A 16,680-nucleotide genomic window follows, 5' to 3' on the forward strand; every position below is an offset into this window, starting at 1 on the left:
GTTGGGAGGATTTTCGTTGATAAGGAAGCTTCTGAATACAAGCTGAGACAGCATTTGTGACTTGCGCCTTCGAGTGTTTTCCGAAAAATGTACACCTCACCAGACCACGAAATTACTGCAGACCAAGCACTCAAACTATCTTTTTATTTGTTAAAACTTGTATATTGCATGTAAACATGGACATGGACATTAAGCAAGCATCATGCTTATGGCATGATGGTATTGTGTTATATTAAAGGATTACTGACATGCAGTAAAGCAGGAATACCTACCTGCTTCACTGCATGACAAAGAACTACATCTTCACTATTACCAAGCTTTTATTTTAATGACATAAAGCACCATGCAAGCCATATGTCACTATGCACACAGGAAGAAATTGCTGATGACCACATGAGCTCACAAGCCTCACAAACCATATAAGCACTTTTTTTATGAAGATCATAGGTGCTTGCAAACACACCAGTGAACTCGATTTCATCATGCTGATGCTCAAGTTGTATGAGGGCAAGCTGGCTGTCTCAGCACTTAAAATCATGCCACACTTTTGTGTTCGTTGCCTACAATCTGCATTCCTGTCTTTTGTTCCATTCAATAACTTTTCATTTTATACAGTTAAACCTGGTCATAACAAAATTTTAAGAAGTACGAAATTGTTCTTTACATTCACGTTTTCGTTACATGCAGTTTTCGCGAAATGAGTCTAAAGGACTCTACAGAACGGGAACCAAAATAAGAAATAAAAGTAGGCACAATCACCTTTAAAACGTTTACAGAAAGCAGCGTTACTTAAAAATCATAAATGCGGAGAAACGTTTCGCGATCGCGGCAGGAGCCGCCGCCACCTCCACCACCTCCGGGGGCACCGCAGCCCAGCTGGAGGGGAACGTGCCCGGCCACGCCACCACCTTAGACCGACCGCGGAGGTTCTTCCCGCATGCTCCCTCACTTGGTCTTCCTCTTGCTGCTGCCTTAGGAAACGGACTCCTCACCTTGCGTCGCCGGCGCTCTCCGCCGCACAGCAGCGGCGCAACCACGTGGAAGCGATGACCGCGCACTGCTCGTCTTTTATTTTTTGCTATGCCCTATTGTTTTTTGCTGCTTTTGAGCATGAACTGTTGTAATGCCACATAGTATGACGTTCCAAAAGAGAAAGCGCCAGAGATGCACCGACAGTGCTAGAGCACGGTGCGTTGCGTCAACTGCAGCGGCTTGATGCGATCGGCGTTCCTCTCATGTCAGTTCGTGCTTTACCGTCATGAAACTTTCACATGGTTCTGCCAAATTTTGAGTGACTCAGCACTAATAGATAGACGGCGTAGCCAGTTCGTTACATCAAGGTCAACCGCCGCAATACCTTTACTACATGAAGGTCTGAAATACACGCGCTTCAATGGGAGCGACGATGGGGAATTCACAAACTTCGTAATATCGAGGAATTCTCTATATGGAGGTTCGTTACATCCAGGTTGAACTGTACACGTTTGTTGCATTAGCATCACTTATGTCTTGTAACCAAATGTCATTCGCAACTCTGGCTAGTTTTCATGTTCAAGAAAAGAGGACCATGCATTCATAACAGCACCAAGACTATTCTGCTTTACAGCACTGAGCCGTGCATCTGCAGAGCCTGCTGCTTCAGGCATTAGCTGGTCCAGTACGCCCACTAACCTAGAAACACATAGAGATGAGGGAGAGCCCAACATACAAAGAACTGGCTGCATGAATGAAAAGGGCCTGCATGGATATCCTAAAATATAAGTAGAATCTCGGCGATATGAACATGGCTAATGCGAACTTCGATATTTAGAAGAACTTCAATTCGGGCTAGATGGTGCATACTGCTTGAGACAGCGCTGGTTCTGCGTCGTTCTCCCATTGTGTTCACCTTTGTACGCACTGTTGTTTCCTGTCTCAAAAACTTCGATATAATACAAATTCGTAAAATTCTCTGACCAAAATGCATTTTATACAATGCACGAATTTTTGATGCACTGAACACTTTCCCGCGCCCTTAGATGATATGAAAACAGGATCCATGACCGCACATAGAGCAACCCACGCATCACCAACACCACAATCGCCAGTCGCATCACGACCACTGAGTGGTAACGCGCGGCCTGCACATCACTGATGGTGATGCCATGATTGCCAGTCGCGCAATGTGTACCGCGACCACTGAGCAGAAACACACGGCCCAAACATCGTTGACGCTCTGATCACCAGTTGTGCAGTACATAATGCAACCACTGAGTAGCAATCTGGGCCCACACATCCCTGACGCCACAATCGCCAGTCAAGCAGTTCACACCACAGCCAGTGAGCGGTGCAGTGCAGTCTTAAATGAATCCCGTCAGCTGTAAAGATTTTTGTGAACACATTTCCTGTGCGTCCCCGTACAGATTTTTGTTTGTTTCTAATGATACAAATTTCAGGTGATACAAATATTTTTTGCGCTCCAGTGAAATTCGTATCACAGAGATTCTACTGACTACACAATAATCCTCTATTTTAAGGTACCTCTGCATATGCACCAAAACTGTATCGCAGAGCCTGGCAGCAGCAGTTGCATTTTGATGCAAAGATACTTATATGTAGTGCAATGTTCGTGCATGTTAAAGAGCCTCAGGTGGTCAAAATTAATCTGGAGCATTGCATTGTAGTGACCACGAAGCAAAGTCACACAGGAAAGTTGACTGCCGATGAATGAACACAACTAATGCTTTACCAGGCGGTGCTTTGGTGCATCTGATAGATGGTGTTGCAAAGTAATCAGCAAGGGGTTGGCAAGAGAAGGGAGGTTGAGGGGTGAGCATAGAGAAACACTGAGTATGTGATGCCAGCATGGCATTATCGGCGTTTGACAAATGCATTGCGCCACACCCAAGTCGGCGCTCCTGTCTATCTTACTCCATGGTAGCAACTCTTTCTCTCACTCTGCCTCACTTCACCTCTTCATGCCTTTCACAGCATGGTTCAGGTGTACAACATGAGCAAGCCAAAAAGAAAAAGACATGACAGGCCACGTGAAAATACACTCCTGCTGGATGTATAAGTTTCTGACAGTTCAATCCAACAGAAGCATAGTCGAAGAGATGAGACAGTAGGAAGACAGTAACACAATCACCATGTGTCTGACATCATTTCAGCTTCCCAGGCTTCACATGTTACCATGTGCTCCTTTGCTAACAGAATGATGCAATAGTAGAAAACTGGCATACCTTGTTTCATCCAACTGAAGCTTTCTGTCATTTTTACGTGGACTCCTTCGCAGCAGGATTTGAGAAGCAGCAACTCGTGAATTATTTTGGACAAGAGGGACAGTCTTTCGCAACACATTTCGAGTTGTGGCAGTCTTCCGTGGGCTCCTACGAAGAGGTGCTGACGCAACACGAGCACTGCGTGTTGATGCAAGGGAAAGCTTTCGTTGTTGGTCCCACATTGTAGTCTGGCTCCTGCTAACAGGTAGCTTTCGAGGGCTCTTGCGCACTGGAGCTTTGCTTGAGAGTTTTCTAACATTAGAAAGGGGCACAAGTAAACTTCCGATGCTGGAAGAACAAGTAGTAGCTGTCTCGTCAACTACGAACTTATCCCGTGTAGCGCTGTAGGTGCTCTCCAATGCTTCGGAGTTCGTGTTGTAGCTATGTTGAGGAGGAAAAAAAAGTGGCACATTATTTGAAAGTGATGACTCCATTACAAGAGTTGAGGTGCAGGTTAGCTGGTTGATCACGTTTGATGAAACAGCGCAAGGGACGAGGATGCAGACAGAAGAGGATGTATATATACATGGCTTGATGCATGACAGATGGAAACAGGTGCGATGCGTAAGTCAAAAACTGAAGCTACGATTGTTTTCTGGCAAGGTGTAAAAAAGATAAGTAGCTTTGGTTTTCGGCTTCTGCATAGCACCCATTTCCGTCTGTCACGCATCAAGCCACATATTTATACATGTGAATTTCTGCACAAATAAATCAGTTGTAAGTCAGCGCTGTGTTTGTACTAATCTGTCTACGTTCCCGTCCCTTGCGCTATTTCATCAAACAAACTCCATTAGTCTTCTTTTTATTGTTAGTCTTTAGTGCTAGGTTTAAGATCAACATGGAGAAATTAAGTGCCATGACTATGTGCAGAAGTGCTTGGCTGGACCTAGACTGCAACATGAGACAGCACAGCACAAGCTGCTTGTTTGAAATTGATCTGTAAGGGCCCAGGGAACCCTTTCTTTTCACAACTGATTATATTTTTTGCCAAATGCAAAATTCACATAAATTAACTTAAGCAAATGAAAGTTAATCATTTAAACACAACTATAAGAAGACATTAGACAAATATTGCACTTGCTGATGAAGAAATGGTTGCTACAAATCAGTAAAGCGCATTCCATACATGCAAAGGAAATCGGTAAGTGTTCTGAATGTACTAGAGGACATATGTGTTGGTTCATCCAACCACCCAACAGCATACGCGACCATTAGGCAAAACTACAAACAGTAGTTATTCCCATGCAAATTTCTCGCAACGCTCAACGATTAGAATTTTTTTCAGGAAATAAATGTATGTTGATGTGGAACACTTCGGTGTGGTTATTTTCTTTGTCCCCCGATAATTCGACATTTGGTTAATACACACATTTTCTCCGGTCCCAAGAAATCCCAATTAACAGGGTTGTATTGTACAAAGAAACGAGCTGTAAACTAAATAGGCAATCAACCAACGTGACAAAAGCCAATGGAGCCTGCCACCTCTCATCCACTGCTGAAAAATGCAATTACGTTGTGACACCACTGGACAGAAATGAGCATTTTAGAAGCAGATAAAGATATTAAATATTATGACTTGAGCATGTTCACAGGTACTAAGGCATTGCTGTATCCCATACTATGCAAACAAACAAAGCTGCATGCTAGATATAGGCTGCAGGGTCCCTTAAAAAGGGATACGGGCCTTGAGATCGCAAAAAATCGCGAAAATGTAGATTTTTAGAAAAACTGTCTCTCCAACTAAATATGCTTCAAACTACCTCCGTGAAATATCCATTCTCAAAACAATCCAAAAGTACAAAAAAATTAACACTTTGAGAGTAGCATAACTGAAAAACGGAACGCGAGCTTCAAAATGATGTTACACTTCACACGATCGAATTCCGAAATCGCTCTTCAACTGCCGCCATTTATCCATTTATCTACTGCCTGAAAGCTTGTTTCGCACCCTTTCGTTTAACACTGTCCAAGATAGCGTCAGAGCAGTACAGCCAATGCTACAGCTGTTTTCCCATGATGCAATTTCCGATGACTCAATATGAGCACGCAGACTTGAATTCTCTTTATCTCTGTACAGCCGCAGCGGTGGCTCAGTCGTTATGGTGCTCGGCTGCTGTCCCGAAAGACACGGGTTCAATCCCGACCCCGGCGGTCGCATTCCGATGAAGGCGAAATGCTAGAGGCCCGTGTGCTATGCGATGCCAGTGCACATTAAAGAACACCGGGTGGTTGAAACCATCCTGAGTACTCCACTATGCCCTTATAATCTGAGTTACTTTTGGACATTAAACCCCATAAACCATAAACCTTTACCTCTGTTCGTGATTTTAGAAATATACTGTATCTGCCACATGGGCTTTTTCTCTGGTTTGCCTTTGGCTAGTGAAATGAGCTTGGTATCCATTGTTCTAAGGAGTAAAGCTGTGTGGTGATGCTACTTTTACTACCTTTTACGGTATGCCTAAAATTTCTTTCTTTCTTTTCCTAAATTACCAGCCAATCCATTTTGCACGTTCTATTCACAGGTTTTTTTAGCAACATATTTTCAGTGGAGCAGGCATAAAGACAGCATCACTGCATGAATTGCAGCTTAGATGATGTAGTTGTGTTAATATTTATAACAATTTAAAAACTTTTTTTGGCTAATGGCCTGTAACGAAGGGCCCAATTAAAACCACAAAACTCCTTATAAATCACATTCTCAGGGAACTATTGAAAATCCATTTGCATATCTATACTCTGCATAAAAAAGCACTCCGTTATGTTAATTATGACAAAGATCATGCAATAAGTAAAAAAAAAAGCTTTAAGGCTCACATTTTTCATTTTCCTTTGACACTTTCTGTTGTTACCATCAGCAAAGCGAATTTCACAGCAATACAATGCTGACTCAAAGGCTTTACACGCTTCAATGCGGGCATTTTAGTGCTAAGACTATATCACCGACAGACTTTCAAAATAATGTTCATGCAGTGGCACCTTTTAAGGGGGGACATGGCTTTGAAATCACGAAAATGTCGAAAAAAATCTGATTTTATAAAACACCAGATTTTGTACCTAAAAGGGCTTTTAAATCACATTCCGAAAACAACCCAAAAGTGACTTTAGAAAACTGTTTTTGTCACCGTAGGCAGCGAAAAAAAACTGGCTGAAATCTCCGAGAAAATGGCAGTTTTCTCAAAAGTGAATTTTGTCCCAAATGCCCTGCTTGCAGAAAACGTAGCACGACAATGGCTTCACACATTTCATGTGGATTGTTGCATCGTGTTGTTTAAAAAATTTTTTATGCAGTGATGTTCATATAATTTTGAATTCGTTTTTTTCATTCTGTCACTAATTTGACATGAAGATAATGAGTGCATAATGCAAGCGTAGATATAACATTCCATGTAGAAAGCTATTATGCTGCTAAAAATATCTGGAGAATGTCACTCCATCAACCATTCCTTTGGGTAAAATCTGAGAGTGACTGCAGACTCCAACCATTCATTGTTATCACGTGAAGCTATCTGCAAGTTTGGTTTAGCAATGAATCATATAAAGATATATAATGTCAAAACTACTTGCAAGATATTTCAGTGAAATTTTGTATTTAAGTCAGTGGACTTTCCAATTAGCATGCCCATTTCATTACATTATGTCAAAAAAAATTTAAAATTTAACATCCGAAAGCAGTGTCCCCCCTTAATCAACATTTAGCTATTCATGGTTTAGCCCCTCAATCTCCTCTACCTACAAAAATTTCTCATTTATTGGCAGCTGTGAAGCATTTCTGAACAAAACAGCATAGTTTGCAGTAAATAAAATTTAATTCCATTTGCTATCATCATCCTTCCTTTGATGCTTACCCCTGCCCAAATACGTGTACCACAGCATTCAGGACACAGTAGTGTACTTTAGCAATTGGCACTACTTGGCCAAATGTTATCACATGCTGAAGAAGCAATCAGCACTGGCCCAGCCTCCTATTTTCAGTTTTCAAAGCGCACAGCAGTTACTTTTGGCCAAGAAATCATGCCCCCGCAAACTACAACAATGGTTTGCCTTAAAGGGGAGCCACTTGGACTGCAAGCAAACTTACATCAATGCTCAGTTGTCACATACAACACACTTCCTGCAATGCACCACAAATCGTCATTTTCAAAAACAAAAGCAAATAATGGTTACATTGGTAACTATCTCCCACAAGCTTTTGGCAGAGTGCTCAAAGAATTTCGTGCTTCTCATCGTTATAGCATTTATTTGTTTGCAGCACTGAGTGAAGCAGGTGCTTGACACTGTTGCTTTGCTAACAATCAAAGCTTTTCCCCCCTCAGACCATGTTACTGTCCCACAGCTGTGCCTCATCAGTGATGCAATAAATAATTACCAGGTGCAGCTGAACGAAACTATGGCTGTATTTCTTCTACTCAGCAAAAAGTACTAGAGCACGCTGCCAAGTATTGCAGGAATTAACCCCAAAATAAATGTTGACACACTTACTATATGTCATGGTACTTGCAATGAAGCACATCTGGCCACTGCATGCTTACCACCTGCTCCTTTGTCACAGAAGGTTTGGTGTTCTGGCCCTAAAAAAATATTTTCTGTTAAAAACAGCCAAAGCAGATATATGCATATTTCCTACCATAAATCCAGAAAGCAAAACTAAAATGTTGTTAAATTAAATACACTGCCACTTAATGTAAAATATGCCCCAAAAAATTTCCTTCCTGAAATTTGCAATATTTCAATTCCATGTAATCTGTCTGCCTCATACTTGTAAAGTTATTTTTTGTTGCGAAAGCAACACTAGCTAGTCGCCGAGCCATTTCGCGGAGCTGAGGCCAGGCCATACTGCGCATGCGCGAGGAACAGTGACGCCACGCTCGCCAGTTGCGCACGCGCAGTAGCGGCGCATAGCTAGCATGCCAGGGCCACTGCCACTGCCGCGCGCTCTCCATTGCCTCTCTCTCCTCTCCAATGCGCAGTAGCAGTGCACAGCTAGCATGCCGGGGCCGCCAGCACACCAGCTGTGCGTAGTGACGTCACTTGCTCCTCGAGCATGCGCAGTATGGTCGTGCAAGAGCACGCGAAACGGCAAGACTGTGGGCAATGTAGCTCACGCAACAATATATGGCTACGCACAGATGTTGCTTTCGCAATCCTCCAGGTTTAAGCAGAGCTAAACCACAGCCAATCTTTTAATTCTGAGTTGCATCTGACAGATCCTCAATACTGATTCTTTCTTTGACCACCCTTGTCCTATTTCTCATTCCTCCAAGTACACATTTACACACATATTGTATCGGGCTTGCGTGATAACACGATAACAATGTGCCTGACATGCGCAGTGCGTAAACCGCGCTATCACGAAGGCTATATATATCGATGCCCTGCAATAAACTTTGTTCTTCTTGTTCTGGCCTTCATGCTGTCGAGTGCCGTCATTGCGAACTGATACATGGTGTCAGAAGTGGCCAGTTGGGCAGGGCGTAGCTCGGAGCGCCATGGACCTGCTGAAGCCCCCGGAACCTTTGCAGCTCTCCGGTAACCTGTCGCAGAATTGGAAGCGGTTTAAGCAAAAACTGGAACTCTTCATCAAGGCGACCACGCCAAAGGACGACCCAAGAAGCGGAGCAGCGAAAGCTGCACTCCTGTTGAGCGTTGCCGGAGACGAAGCACTTGACGTCTTCAACACGTTTACGTTTGGTGAGCAGGAAGACAAGGAAGATTACGACACCCTGGTCCGGAAGTTTGAAGCATACTGTGCCGAGGTAAGTAATGAAGTGCATGAGCGGTATGTTTTTCGCTCGAGAAAACAAGAAGACGGAGAGCCGTTCGAAAGATTTATTAGAGACCTCAAGAAGCAAGCAGCGCAATGCAACTTCGAAGGACTGCACGATTCAATGATCAGGGATCAGATCGTCTTTGGGACGAATAATTCCAAACTGCGTGAAAAAATGCTGCGGGAAAAGAGCTTAACGTTGTTAAAGGCTGAAGAAATGTGCAGGGTAGCGGAATCAGTGGCACAAAGAACTCAGGTCTGGGCCAGGCCCAGTGACAGCATTGACTCCGTCTCTCGCAGTAGGGCATCGTGCCACCGCTGCGTAGACCGGCAAGAGACCAGTGCAGTAAACGATAGTTCGTACCGGTGCAAGAAATGCAACCGACGGCACGAGCCGAGGCAGTGTCCTGCTTACGGGAAAAGATGCAACACTTGTCGAAAGCTGCATCACTTTGCGATTTGTTGTCCGGCCAGGGCGGTCGTCAACGAAGTCGGCGCACAGTTCAATGATGAGTTTGATGTTCTTGACGTCTGCATCGACAGCTGCATTACTGGTGATTGGACTGTCGAAGCCAAAGTTGGGGGTCGTAAAGCATTATTCAAGGTGGATACCGGAGCACAAGCAAGCCTCTTACCATTTTCAATATACCGCAAGTTGAAAACTGCCGAACTGAATCCTACGAGCTCTGTGCTGCGAGCATACAATGGAGGCATCATCACCAACTTCGGAACAACAGTCCAAAAAATAACCGTTGGAGATGCTGCAACTGCAGTGAAATTCTACGTGGTGAAAAATGGACGTCGTGCAATACTGGGGCTTCACGCATGCGAAGCTCTAGGCCTTGTGCAGCGCACAGTGGACACTGTCAGCACTTCTGCTGAGTACGAAGCGATCAAGCACTTCAGGCACGTCTTTGAGGGTTTAGGATGCCTAAAGCAACCATACAGCATGGTACTACAGCCAGATGCTACCCCAGTCGTCCAGCCAGCGCGGCGGGTGCCCCTGTCTTTGCGCCAACCGCTTCGCGACGAGCTTCAAAGAATGGAGAGAGCTGGTATCATCACAAAAGAAGATGGACCTACCGACTGGGTAAGCCCTTTGGTTTTGGTCAAAAAGAAAGACTGCAGTCTTAGGGTGTGCATGGACCCGAGAAGGATCAATGAGCATATAAAGAGGCAACACTACCAGCTTCCCAGGCGAGAAGATATTGAAGCAGAATTGACCGGCGCTTGCTACTTTAGTTGCCTAGATGCAAACTCTGGATTTCACCAGATACCCCTCGACGACGCAACATCAAAAATTTGCACTTTTGCCACTCCTTTCGGTCGATACCGTTACTTGCGCCTGCCGTTTGGCATTTCATCGGCACCGGAAGTTTTTCACAAAATGCTGAGTCAGATGTTTGACGGGCTGCCAGGAGTTCACGTGTATATCGACGACATTTTGGTGTGGGGCACTACACGTCAAGAGCATGATGAACGGCTAGTAGCAGTTCTGAAAGCTGCCGAAACAGCAGGATTGACACTAAATGCCGAAAAATGCAAGTTCGGTTTAACAGAGGTGCATTTTCTGGGTGACGTTATCGGACAAAAAGGAATTTCCCCGAACCCGAAGCTTGTGCGCAATCTGTTGGAAATGCCAACACCAAAAAGCAAAGCCGATCTACAGCGCATGTTAGGAGTGATCAACTACTTCGGAAAATATGTGCCAGTGTTGTCAGAACGAACAGCGATGCTGCGAGCGCTTATCAAACCGCAAGTCGAGTTCGAGTGGACCGAAAACCACGCGAAGGAATGGAAATGCATCACGCAGGCACTTGCGACATCACCCTTGCTAGCAATATTTGACCCCAAAAAGAAAACAAAAATAACTTGCGATGCGTCCAAGGACGGCGTCGGAGCGGCGCTTTTACAGTGTCACGGTGGTCACTGGCGACCGGTGGCATATGCTTCACGAGTCTTAAAGGGACACTGAGGAGAGCACTATTAATATTTTTTTTATAGTAAAATCCGATAGTTCGGCATGTCATGGCTTTGTTGCCACTTGGCCGGCAGCGAAAGATGCATTTATTTCTAAGAAATTTGGATTCGAAGTTGAAAAAGTTTTTCCCGCCGCTCTGATTCAAACTTGGGATTCGTCTATGACGACAAGGGACTAAGAGACGTGAAACATGACGTGCACATGACGTAACGCAGACTCCGTGATTTCTGGCTGCCAGCAGTGCGGCCTAGCAGCAGCCGAAAAGAAAGCTACCGCCGGCCGCACGTTGAAGGCATCTATCGGCTATTGCGGCCGTCGCTACAGTCGCTTCGATTACGTTTGCACTGGCGTTTTGCCAGCGTTACGATGGATCTCGTTCTCGAAGTCGTCAACGAAGTTCTCGCAAATAGACACCTTTAGCATACCGTGTACCTTGTTACCGCTAGCGGAATACCGGGAGCCCGCCTACCGCCGGAAAACAGGCGCTGATTTGTCCCGATGCTTCAGGAGCGCGCGTAGCAGCCGGGCACGTGGCGCCATCTGGCGACGTCAAGGAGATTTGCGCATGCATTTGCTGCGCCTCAGTGATGCATGGCTTCTCGGTTCCTGGTGTTGCTAGAACCATTCGTTCTAGCAACACTGTTTTGGCCTATGATCTCATCACGCTTGTACTTGCGAGTTTGGCCTGTGGCGGCGATACCTGTATTTTGGTTCTTGCTCTTTTCTACGTTACAAGAGCTTTGTTGTCAGTATGAGTGGCGTTTTTGTAATCAGGAGCTGGTATTCTGTCGATACAAGCCAACTTCAATTTCTCCTCAGTGTCCCTTTAACACCACCGGAGCAGCGTTACGCGCAAATTGAAAAGGAGACGCTGGGAATTCTGTTCGGTTGCGAGAAGTTTCATCAGTTTGTGTATGGACAGACGGTCATTATCGAGACCGACCACAAGCCACTTCTGTCAATCGCTGCTAAAGGAATTTGTGACATGCCCCCACGATTGCAGAGATTTTTTTTAAGACTTCTCAGATATGACTATGTTCTACAGTACGTTCCAGGGAAGCAACTGGTCTTGGCAGACATGCTCTCACGATCGACTACACCCGGGGGTGTCGACAATGCTGGTGCCACAGAAGACGTCGAAGTTCACGCACTACAGCTCCTGAACGGCATGGTCACGGTAACAACGCAGCAAAAATTGGCAAAGGAAACTGCTCGTGACTGCTACTTGCAGACTGTCGTCAGCAACTTATCAGCAGGAAAACCAATTCAAGGTGAGCTGAAGCCGTTTTCATCTGAACTGTCCGTAATCAACGGAATTCTGTTCAAAGGAACAAAAGCTGTCATACCGAGACGCATGAGACAAGAAATGCTATCAAGAATCCATGCCGGCCACCTTGGTTTAAACAAATGCAAAGAAAGAGCAAGACTTCTCGTTTTTTGGCCAGGCTTGAACAACGACATCGCAGTGCTTCTCCAAAACTGTTCTACATGCAGAAAGTTCGCGTACCAGCAAGCTAAAGAACCGCTGATAATGCGCCCGGTGCCGCAGTGTGCGTGGTACAGGGTCGGAGCGGACATCTTTTGTTTTGGGGGAAATTCTTACGTTGTCGTATATGATGCTCTTTCCAACTTCCAGATGTCGAGAGGCTTCCAGACACAAGTGCAAGAAGTGTTGTTGCGGCTCTCAGTGCTATGTTTGCTCGATACGGCATTCCTGTCGAACTGTGCACTGATAATGGACCACAGTTTTCAAGCCAAGAATTTGCAGCCTTCGCTAAAGAGTATGATTTTGCGCACGTCACGTCTAGCCCACACTACCCGCAGTCTAACGGCCTTGCCGAAAAAGGTGTGCAGATTGTCAAGCGGATAATGAAGAAAACTCAAGACGCACGACACGACTTCTGGCTAGGCCTTCTGGCCTACCGATCAACGCCACTGATTGATGGTCAATCCCCTGGCGAGCTTCTTCAAGGCAGGCGCCTTCGATCTAATCTCCCCGATTTTGGCGGTATCAAGACTATCGAAGTCAAGAAGCACCGCCAGACGCCCAAAGGACAGCCGTTGCCTCCACTAGGTAAAGGTGACGTCGTCAGGCTGCGAGACACAACTTGGTCACAGAAAGGAAAGGTGGTTGGGGAAGCTGCCCCGAGGTCCTACCACGTTGTAACCGAAAGTCGTCGTGTTCTTCGGCGCAACAGGCGACACCTGCTTCATTCCAGCGAGCAGTATGCTGAAACAAGTGACGATGACACCGACGACGACTGCGCAGACGAAGCTGACTCAAATGCAAGGAACAGTCCAGGGAGTGTGACACCGCAGCTTTCTGGCACTACAAGTGCAGCACCCCAGCAGCCTCCGGGGCTCTGTGACCAACATCTAGCCCACGGTGCCACGCCTCCGGCTTCGATTACCCATCTAGAGCAACCCACAAGTGCCATCAGTCTGAGGAGGTCGACTCGTACCGTGAAGCCTCCCCAACGTCTTCGTTATGACGCTGCTTTCAATCAGTTATCATGAACTTGAACCACTGTCTTGTGCTAACCTTGGAAGGATGTATCGGGCTTGCGTGATAACACGATAACAATGTGCCTGACATGCGCAGTGCGTAAACCGCGCTATCACGAAGGCTATATATATCGATGCCCTGCAATAAACTTTGTTCTTCTTGTTCTGGCCTTCATGCTGTCGAGTGCCGTCATTGCGAACTGATACACATATAACATGACCACAAATATAATACAAGGGGAAGCTTCAGAGCTAACAAAAATGAAAAAAATATATTATTATAGCATGAGCACAGCTTGTTCAAGCCAACTACAGCTAAGGTACCAAGAACTCAGAAAAAAAAAGACAGCAATGCAAAAATACCGAAGCAACAGAGAGGCAGCACTTCAGGAATCCGCGCTACATCAGCAACTGCAGGAAAGCCTCCGGTGCGTTAACGCACGCAGTCTCATGCAGCATATTAGGTACTTTTAGCATAGCACATACTGCTACAGCTTACTGCATACTGTGCACCGCCACTGCGCACACGCTGATTTGTTCCGACGCAGCAGGTATCCGTGCTGTTGACGGGTATGCAGCGCTATCTGGCACCCTAAGGGTGATCCGTGCATGCACAGTGGTGGCTCGCGGTACGCAGAAAGTGATAGTGGTAGGGGTAAATACTATGCTAAAAGTATTAAAGGGACACTGAGGAGAAACTGAAGTTGGCTTGTATCGACAGAATATCAGCTCCTAAACACAAAAACACCACTCTTTCTGAAAACAAAGCTTTTGTAAGGTAGAAAAAGAGCAAGAACTAAAATACAGGTATCGCCGCCACAAGCCAATCCGCAAGTACAAGTGTGATGATGAAATAGGAGAAAAGAAACCACTGATCTCTGAGGGTGACAAATGTGCATGAAGGTTACCTGTTTGATCGATACGAAACAAGAATGCAGTGCTTAAAAAATCCTTAGATTTCTTAACAAAGCTGCTCAATCTTTTAACAATGAAAAACCTTTGATATAGGTATAAACCCCTAGAGCTAGCATCACTGTCGCTGTGCCACTGCTCGTACGTGTCTCATGCTGCTCACTCCTTGAGCCTGTTTACTCTTCTTTCCTTCCCCTTCTCCACTCAAATGTTTCAGTGCCTTCTTTTTTTAATGGCCCATGTCACATTCTTTCCAGGTTCTTCGCCACTCTCTCCTTTGCCTGTGCGTGCCACACCCCCCAAGGTCCTTAAACGGTTAGGTTCTCCTACCAGCTCGTGAGTCTGGAGGTGAAGGTTGCTGTAGTATCTTGAGGAGCAGAAGGAAAAAAAATTTCCGTTATACTCTGTTGGACCGAAGTCACGCCAAGTATTTGAAGTGTGCGCCCCTCTCCCCTCATCTCCTTGTTCATTGCTCCTGACCTTTTCTTCACGGTGGTGGCCGGCACAAACGAGTGGGGGGGGGGGGGGGGGTTGCAAGCTTGATAAACGGGGTGATCAGTCACCCCTCGACCCTAACGGACGCCTTGTCGCCCATGCAAAGGAACAGATACCCCAAGGTGTGGGACAATAAAGATTTTTTTTTTATGATTGCTGTGAGTCAGTGTCTGTGTGCCCTCAGGCAGAGGGAACACCCACTCGCCCATGCAGTGGAACGGATACCCCAAGATGAGAGACAATAAACTCGTTTTTCATAACTCATACCTTAGTTCCAAATATAATGCGAGATACATCCTGAAACCAATGAAGTAATAAACAAAAGTCACGTTATATTTGTGTAAATATGTAATTTCGCGCTAAGGCACAGTGGGGATTAAATTAACACTTTAATACCAGGTACTGCATGTCAGGCATCCACTCCTACCTCCGCTACCTCCTACCTCCGCTAGGTCAACTATTTAAAGGTAACACGTTGAAATACACTAATACTGAATGACTGTCGAAAATGAGAAGTAGATAAATGGCCAGTTAGTCTTACTAAGGATGCATAAGTTAAGATGCATAACAATGCATCTTAACTTTGAATGGTACTGAACTTACTTTCTTCCTTTGCAGGTTAACTTATGACATATTACACAGATATTGCCAAGACGACACAACAAAGGCACAAATTGCTTGGCAAGGCAACTAAATGTGGTATCAGCAAAATCACTGCAATATTTACAAAAATATAAAAACTCCCCTCTGTACTTCTCCTTGCTATCCTCTCCGCGTCCCTTAATTTCCACCAGCCGCAGGAACTGCCACGGCTGGCAACATGGACACATATTTTCCTTCCTTTTTGTATCTTTGTAATAATAAACCACTACTACTACTACTGCTACTGCTACTGCTACTGCTACTGCTACTACTACTACTACTGCAGATCTTTCTTTTCCAAAATGAATGTTTCTTTTTCTCTTTCAACCATGACATGAACAATGAAAGGTGCAAATATCAAGAAATTAGTGTGTTACGCCACAGAATTTAAAAGGACACATGTTGAGGCTTAACAGCACAGTAAAAGACCAAAAAAATTGAAATTATTCCGAAATCCTCCACTACAGTATAAAGAGAGTAAGATGTGGAACATCACATATTCATCAGTGTGGCAACTGTGGCATTTAATTAGGCAAACTTTTTTTTTTTTAACTTAATCCATCGGTTCTTCAGGAAAAACATACAACTCAGCATAATTGCAGTAGCATTGTGGTCCACTCACCAAAACACGAACACGGTGCAATGGCTTCCGTCTGGCACGCCCCGATTCATCAAACAGCTTCAGTATCTCTGCAGCTGATATGGAGACCACTAGAAACAGAACGATAGGTGTAGTACAGCAAAAAATTTCAATGATAATGCACAATGGCACCTCACTTAAGTGTTTTGTTTTATTACCTCCTTTTGCCATGCTGTGATTTTCACCAGTCGCCAAGCCTTTCAAAGAGTTAGACACAAGAAATCTCCTTTCGGGCCAATCAGAAGGATCCCCAGAGGATGCTAGAAATATAAGTCAAAGTGTGCACTTGGTCAAAGATATAGTACTGCACAAGCATAGGAAAATCAAAGTGCCTAACCAATTGTGCCATGGTCTGCTGGGCTCACAAACAGGTCCTTGGTAGAATCGGAGATCCATTCAGAGTCATCTGTGGTCAGCTTAGAGAGAGCCTTCTCAAGTTCTTCGATGTCATGGCTGGAGTTCTGACCATTCGCTGAAG

At 45.1% G+C, this 16,680-nt stretch overlaps 2 protein-coding genes across 3 annotated transcripts in view; one reads left to right on the forward strand and one right to left on the reverse strand.

Moving 5' to 3' along the window:
- LOC149350655 (uncharacterized) overlaps positions 1-16,680 on the reverse strand; it is a 37,889-nt gene that overhangs the window by 8,401 nt on the left and 12,808 nt on the right. For both annotated transcript variants that reach the window (XM_089579736.1, XM_089579735.1), the window contains exons 12-16: positions 16,540-16,674; positions 16,361-16,462; positions 16,185-16,273; positions 7,743-7,831; positions 3,222-3,641 (exon numbers count right to left, since the gene is read on the reverse strand). In XM_089579736.1, the coding sequence (XP_089435862.1) occupies positions 3,222-3,641; positions 7,743-7,831; positions 16,185-16,273; positions 16,361-16,462; positions 16,540-16,674 (835 nt within the window). The remainder of the gene's footprint in view (positions 1-3,221; positions 3,642-7,742; positions 7,832-16,184; positions 16,274-16,360; positions 16,463-16,539; positions 16,675-16,680) is intronic.
- On the forward strand, positions 8,306-13,683 carry LOC149350656 (uncharacterized). Its single transcript, XM_089579749.1, has 3 exons — positions 8,306-10,117; positions 12,054-12,279; positions 12,645-13,683. The coding sequence occupies exons 1-3, from the start codon at positions 8,750-8,752 to the stop codon at positions 13,523-13,525; spliced, it is 2,475 nt and encodes an 824-aa protein (XP_089435875.1). The 5' UTR covers positions 8,306-8,749; the 3' UTR covers positions 13,526-13,683.

The sequence above is a fragment of the Amblyomma mixtum genome, chromosome 3, assembly GCF_055824585.1.
Source record: "Amblyomma mixtum isolate Tamu chromosome 3, ASM5582458v1, whole genome shotgun sequence".
Taxonomy (NCBI): domain Eukaryota; kingdom Metazoa; phylum Arthropoda; class Arachnida; order Ixodida; family Ixodidae; genus Amblyomma; species Amblyomma mixtum.

Bases quoted from the DNA above. Each gene is read 5' to 3' on its own strand.
- LOC149350656 (XM_089579749.1), top strand. From the start codon at position 8,750: ATGGACCTGCTGAAGCCCCCGGAACCTTTGCAGCTCTCCGGTAACCTG. The intron at 10,118-12,053 runs GTAAGCCCTTTG...TATGTTCTACAG, and splicing joins AAGATGGACCTACCGACTGG to TACGTTCCAGGGAAGCAACT. The intron at 12,280-12,644 runs GTGAGCTGAAGC...TCCAACTTCCAG, and splicing joins AGCAGGAAAACCAATTCAAG to ATGTCGAGAGGCTTCCAGAC.